The sequence below is a fragment of the Lacerta agilis genome, chromosome 6 (assembly GCF_009819535.1).
Source record: "Lacerta agilis isolate rLacAgi1 chromosome 6, rLacAgi1.pri, whole genome shotgun sequence".
Classification (NCBI taxonomy): Eukaryota; Metazoa; Chordata; class Lepidosauria; order Squamata; family Lacertidae; genus Lacerta; species Lacerta agilis.
In genome coordinates this window covers 53,858,340-53,865,075 of record NC_046317.1, presented here as the reverse complement: position 1 = coordinate 53,865,075, position 6,736 = coordinate 53,858,340, and the positions used below count along the sequence as shown (strand labels likewise).

Sequence of the window (6,736 nt, the reverse complement as noted above, 5' to 3'; positions counted from 1 at the left end):
ACTACCTACCCATAAGAACAAGACATCTTTTTTAAAAGGGGAAAGAGTGGGGTGTACTCTATACTTGGCCTAAGAAATGAAGAAACAGCAGGATAGAGATTTTCACCAGGGAAGAAGACTAAATTAAGGGAGCCAATCAGAAAAGACACTCCCAAATGTTGATGGGAAAGTCATGAGTATCTTCTAATGAAAAGTTTATTGCTAAGGTAACATTGTAATTTGGGCTGAACAGTTTGTTTTCTCCTGTATCATTATAGAACTTTAAAGATTTCTACACCAGGTGCTATGGATAATAAGTAAGAAAGATGTACTAACAAAAAGTTTTATTTATAAAGAACTACAATTCAACACCAATGTAGAAAAGTTATTGAAAATTATGCAAGCACAAATTACGTAACTGGCTTCATTCTTCACTCTTTAAACACCAACGGTAGAATTGGGAGTGATACCATTAAACCACTGCATATTTTCTTCTATAGGTTTAAAGATTAAAATAATAAGCAAAACAGACTCAATAGCTATTTCTAGTTAGAAACACTCTGTAGAAGAGTAATATTGTCTCCTTTTAACATGATTCGACCTGCAATGAAAAAAAAGTGCCATTAGATCTACGGGAGTAAAAAAGATGCCCCTTTTCTGATAACATTATACCCCTTTTTCTACTAACACCTTAAATCCAGTTTTCAGTTCATAGAATCATAGAATTGTAGCATTGGAAGGGGCCACAAGGGGCATCTAGTCCAATGCCCTGCAATGCAGGCTGCACAATGTGGAACTCGAACTCGCGACCCTGAGATTAAGAGTGACGTGCTCTACCAACTGACCCACTTCAGTTACACCAGTCTCTCTCAACCTTGGGTCCCCCAATGTTTTTGGACTACAACTCACAGCACCTGGGTTGAGAAAGGCTGATCTAAACTATATAATCGGTACTAAAAATATTGGCAAGGCTGGCGAAGTACAGTACTGTACAGCACTAACCCTTTCTCTTTTCCCTTTCTATGGCCTAACTCTTCCATGCCCTCAATTACAGCATTAATTTGCTATCCAAAAACATTCAAGTAACACTCTAGGATAAGATGAACTGTAAATATAATAAGACTTAGAGTAGGTAATATTTACAGATAAAAAAGCAGTCACTCTTCCTTTTCATGTTATTTTTCTACTACTCTTTAATAAAAAATTTCATAGCAGTTTCACAGTAGTATTAAAAGGTAATTCTTTACCACTTGTTAAGATCGTAATAGGACACTGGAGAGAGAACATGCCCATTTGACAGGCAACAGTCAGCTCTTTTTCATACTTGGTGGTTGAAATCCAGCCCACTAGGAAATTGCAGAAAGCCAGTAAAGATCCAGGCACAGCAGGGCAGCGAAAGCCCAGCGGCTAAAACCCATCTGGAAGGGAACATCTGTACTAGATGTAACCTTCAAATAGGTTTTTCATGGAAAACATGGAAAGGACAATTGCATTGCTAAAGACAACAGGAAATGGTGTCCTCAACACTCACCCAGCTGTTTTCCTTGATTTTGTCTTGGAGTGAATCTCCTCAGCCATCATCAGAACCAAGTTCATATATTCATCAAATCCCTGTGTAAGCCAAAACAGTTGCCTATGACTTCACATTGTTTTAAGGAAAGCGAACACGTGAGCAAGTAGGAAATAAAGCATATATCCCAGTGGTGAATTCAGACAGCTTGTTAACATCATCACATGTTGCCTGATTTTATATAAAAAGTGCATAACCCAATTTGCCAAAACTATGACACAAACCTCCAAAACAATACACAATTAAACTAAAAGTTCAATGCTGGATATGCAAGACTTTTCTGACTTAATGTCAGGAATTACTGTAATTGTGCTCTTTGGGTCTTCAGTTACATTTTATTATTTTATGTTAAATTTATTGTTTTACTGCTTCACCATCTTAACTTTACTTGTCTTGACAGATACTGTAATGAGGACATAAAAATGCTGTTACAGATATAAAGTAAAAAATTTAAAATAATAAAATGAGCAGTGTAAAATCAATAAACTATATAACTCAGAAGCAGCATAAAAATGTAAAACAGTTTCCAGTTATTATTAATTTAATTTATAAAACTGTCCTATACCCAATAAAATAGCTTTAACTTGGCATTTAAAGTTGGTACCAAATGAACTTGCCATGGCAAGAGAGGCAAGCACAATTATACAACCTTGTGAATCATGCAAAGGCATGATCATTTACAATACCACATGCTTCATGTTAGTAGGTGAAGAAGCTAAAGTTACTTGAAATTAAATAAGTAGGAATCATTTTCGAAAGAAATGATTTTAGGATGTGGGTGGTTTGCTTCTGATAGTGTGGGTGGGTGTGAAGAAAGAGTGATGGCAATACTCACAATAATACAGCCTTCTATCCTCATGTTCACCTGTTCATACAGCCACACCTGAATTCTGGACCTCTGCAAAGTAAATAGTAAAGGAAGTATTTATAATGGTTCCAAACAGGCTCCCACAAATTCACTTGCCTATTGAAGATATCCATGGCTTTCTAGCAAGGTAGACACCCAACAGTATATAGATCATCTTGCAAAATTTCAGAGAACTTGAGGGAGGATACATCTAACACACGACTAAGCTTTGAAGAACCTTCCACCTGCTCCAAAGTCCAGTGTCCTCTGGTAAACATGAAGAACAAAGGGCTGCCGAATCATACTTGGCTTTGGAAAAGGTAGAAATTCCAAAAACCAGCATGACATTAGACACACATCCTGTGCATATTCAGAAGGTGTGAGCCTGAATCATGGATTCGTACCAAGCCAATCCAAAATGTATGGATGTCTTATTCCAAACCATGTTTTTGAAGTACTGAAGCACTACATAGCATTATACTTACGTACTTTGTCTGAAATGTTTATGGTTTATTCAAGACAAAAGTTTCTCAAGACATTTTATAATATGGCATAACCTTCCTAGAGCCTAGGACGTTGCAGCATTTTCTAGGCATAGTAACGAAACATCAATTTTTAAAGACCCAATTACATAGGCACTGGTCTTTTTTAAAGCTATTCAATCCTACAGCATAGTTAAAATGCCATAAACAGAGGCCATGGAAATGGATGGGCAGTGTTCAAATTAGGACATAACCTAGGTTTTAAGGTGCCATTTAGCTCCTAGCTTTCACATCTCAGTTTCTAACACTGAACAGCAGGAAAGTGAGGTAAAAGTTGGCCTGCCACATTCCCTTTTAAAGTAATACAAACTATATACGCTCACCTCCCATAAAGCAAAATAACATAGCCTATATATTTCATAACACAATAAAAAATTACAGATCTCCTGACCATTTGCTCTCATCCACAAGTTATACTGAATATCACTACTTGTTCAAATTTATTATTAAGGAGTAAAAATCCCAAGTTGTGTTTACTTACATTCTGTAGGTATCTGAAGATGAGGTTCTGCAACAAGTGGCTTAAGGAAAAAACACATATACATACATAAAGCAGCACCAAACGTTTCTATAAGAGCTGTTTGACAGTGGAATTTGCTGCCAAGGAGTGTGGTGGAGTCTCCTTCTTTGGAGGTCTTTAAGTGGAGGCTTGACAGCCATCTGTCAGGAGTGCTTTGATGGTGTTTCCTGCTTGGCAGGGGGTTGGACTGGATGGCCCTTGTGGTCTCTTCCAACTCTATGATTCTATGAACCACCACCTCCACTTTCAACATATATTGAGGCAAACAGGTTAGCAACCACGAATTAGTATGCCTTGCAGTTTCTCATCAAAACCATCCAATTTACTTCGGAAGATCCTTTTGAACATTTGGCTGCTTTCTGGGTCCAGTTTCTGCCGCATTTTATCCACTCCCCCACTCGTCTAGTCTTTTTTGCCAGCATTTATATTCTGCCCTCCCCCTCGCGCTTTCCAGATGAGCGGGGTATAAATAATGAATTCTTATTGTTAATTCTTATTATTACTCAAGTGAATTTCAAAGCTGCCCACATTGTTCAACGCCACTACCAAAAGCACTGTGAAGCGGGGAAACGGTCCATTTTTACTGCTGACTGTAAACAACTGGGGATTTGAACCCACGTCTCCCGGGCCAACGACCAGCAACTCTACGCGACATAAATCAGTATCTTCCCGCCACTCCTGCGCCGGAGCTTCCTCGTGGGAAAACCAAGCCCTTTAGGGCCCCCCTTGACGACCTCCCGCCCTACGAATCTCAGGACACCTCCCTTGGGCGCCATTGCTCCTCCCCCGTACCATTCCCTTCTCACGCCTGGCCTGCTTCGCTTCCCGAAAGCCACGGAAGGATACGATGGGCTGCACCATCACTTTCTGCACCTTCTGGCCTTGCCCGCGGTACGCCATGGCCGGCAGCTGGGCTGGGAAAGACCCCCCGACAGGATGAGCCCTACTTAGGCGGGACGGGGCAGCCAACGGTCAACTCCTCTCCCTCCTCGCTTTATCCCTCGCACGCGCGCGGGCCGACGCTCCACCGACGTAGCTGAGAGAACTTCCGGCGCAAGTCAGGAAGCTACGCGAACTGCCGTTCGTTTTTGCATCATAATGGCGAAGCTGAGAGAGCGCCGCCGCGTGATCCGAAAAGGGCCAATCGCGCAGGCGCCCCCGCCCTCTTCCTCCCCGTCCGCCATGACGCTTGCGGGCAGGGTCGGCTGAGCCTGGTGAGAGGCGCCATCTTCGAGGAGGGCAGCGGTGTCGCTGAAGTAGACGCCTCGAGTTCTGTCTGCCGTCCAGAAGAAAAGAGAGAGAGAGGGAAGGGAGCTCGGTGACTCGAGGACTGGCGTCCCGACTTCGACAGCGGCTCCTTCTCGGGGTTCGGTAAAGTCCCTGCGCGCGGGTGACAAGGGCCCGGAGTCCCCCTCCCTCAGCCACCATATAGGTATAAAGGCCGCCTCCTCGCATAGGATTCCCTAGGTTCCCCTGGCCGAGGCGGCTCTTCGTAGGCCCGCCGCCTAGGGCCTCTTTGTTTTCAAATTTACGTTCTTCCTTTTGTTAAACGGCCCGTTCCCAGTCCCTATCCGAGACTGCGGTAGCTTCGTTATAATTATTTTATTTTATCTATGGTTGCCCCTAAATTAACTCCATTTTCTGCTTCCTTTTGCGTTTTATATAAATGGCGTCTGTACGTCCCCGCATTATTTATTTATTTATTTCCCGGCCCTCCCATAGCGATTGTTTTCCTGCTCTTCAAGATTTGTTTAGATAATTCGGTTTCCCCTCCCAGTTTCCCAGATCCTTGCGGCCATCTAGGAAAGGGTATTAGGATTAACTGGCCTAATCCCAAAGATGAGAAAACTAGGCAAAGGAAATCCCACAGTGCGGGATTTCAATAATAGTGGGTTGTGTATTATTATTTTTAAATGAAATAAAATAAAGCGAAGACCTGCCATTTCTAGTGCTATTGATGTGACAGAACTCTCTGGCATTGCAATTCAGTAGTACTGTACACTGAAAAATAGCAAAACCAGGAAGTACCGGTACAGTAATTCTGGTTGACAAAAAAAGAGTGAGTCTCTGATGATCATGGCATTTAGCTGGTGGCATTTGAGGTTCCCCCCAAAAAAACAGATTGTTGTCATTGGTGCATGCTGCACTCCAAGATTGAGCTGTGCATCTTAGAATCATAGAGTTGGAAGAGACCACAAGGGCCATCCAGTCCAACCCCCCTGCCCAAGCTAATGTCATAGGATAATCAATTTAAAGCACAATGGAAAAATAGAACTGCCATTGCATGCTATTGCTAGGCAGCATAGAGACAACTACTTTAATGAAGATGAGGGTGATCAATGGCTGCAGAGGACATAAAATACCTTTTGTAACCAAAATATCTGCAGTATTTCCAGTTTGAAACTAGGTGATGGTTCTTCCCACTGCAGACCCTTTGCAACTGAATTAGCTGTAATAATTGTAATGAAGTTTTTCTGTGCATTGAGCAGCTACTAATTTAGTGTGTTAATGTCCCCAGTCTTTTTGATACGAGAAGATGCAGCAGTTTTAATACCTAAGAGTACATTGTTTTCTCCCAGTGCAGAATCTGGCACAGATGGCAGTAAAGATGGACAGCACTTCCTAAAGCTATTTTAGAGGTGCTTATTCATGTGCCTTTCAAAACATTCAAAAAGATCATCGTATCAGAAGGACAGGTTTTAGGTGGTTTAGTTAACAGAAACCCATATGTTGATAGGGGAAGCTGAGAAATTGGTGGGCATTGGCCCAAGTGGTCATAAATTACCTCAACTGCCATTCTTTTACCTTGCTGTCAGAATGTCAGAACAATAAATTTCTTGACCTCTGAACATAAGCTCATTTCAGAATTTGAAAATGACAATATGGAAATGGCTTCTTTATATACTTACATTCATCCAGGCATTTGGCTTTGGCATGCATGGTGCTTACTGACTGCAATGAACTGGAGAGGTGCTTAAGAGAACAGTGAATAAAATCTCTGTTCTGTGCTTCAAGACAATTTGAAGTGCATATGAAAATGCTGCTTTTTACTATCCATCATTAGCACTAGCTGGTTTTTGACACAAAACTGCTCAGCTTTATCAAGGGTGTCAGCATCATCATGAGAATCTAACTGGCTTTCAAGTACTATTCCTACTATCAGAGCTATGTCCATTATTTTTACTGAGGGGGAGGGGATGGAAAAACATTCACCTTTTCTTAATTGCTTTTAAAAATCATTGGTTTTTATATATTGGTGAAAGACACCAACAGTTCTT

The 6,736-nt window shown here is 41.5% G+C and overlaps 1 protein-coding gene across 1 annotated transcript; it reads right to left on the bottom strand.

The window, feature by feature from the left end:
* Window positions 1-308: 308 nt before the first annotated feature.
* On the bottom strand, window positions 309-4,513 carry SNRPE (small nuclear ribonucleoprotein polypeptide E). The gene is made up of 4 exons (XM_033152732.1): window positions 4,305-4,513; window positions 3,420-3,446; window positions 2,385-2,447; window positions 309-1,590 (listed from the first exon to the last, which is right to left on the bottom strand). The coding sequence occupies exons 1-4, from the start codon at window positions 4,356-4,358 to the stop codon at window positions 1,507-1,509; spliced, it is 228 nt and encodes a 75-aa protein (XP_033008623.1). The 5' UTR covers window positions 4,359-4,513; the 3' UTR covers window positions 309-1,506.
* Between the last annotated feature and the right edge of the window lie 2,223 nt (window positions 4,514-6,736).

Bases quoted from the DNA above. Each gene is read 5' to 3' on its own strand.
- SNRPE (XM_033152732.1), bottom strand. From the start codon at position 4,358: ATGGCGTACCGCGGGCAAGGCCAGAAGGTGCAGAAAGTGATGGTGCAG. The intron at 2,448-3,419 runs GTAAGTAAACAC...TTTACTTTGCAG, and splicing joins TCTTCAGATACCTACAGAAT to AGGTCCAGAATTCAGGTGTG. The intron at 1,591-2,384 runs GTGAGTATTGCC...TGGCTTACACAG, and splicing joins GGATAGAAGGCTGTATTATT to GGATTTGATGAATATATGAA.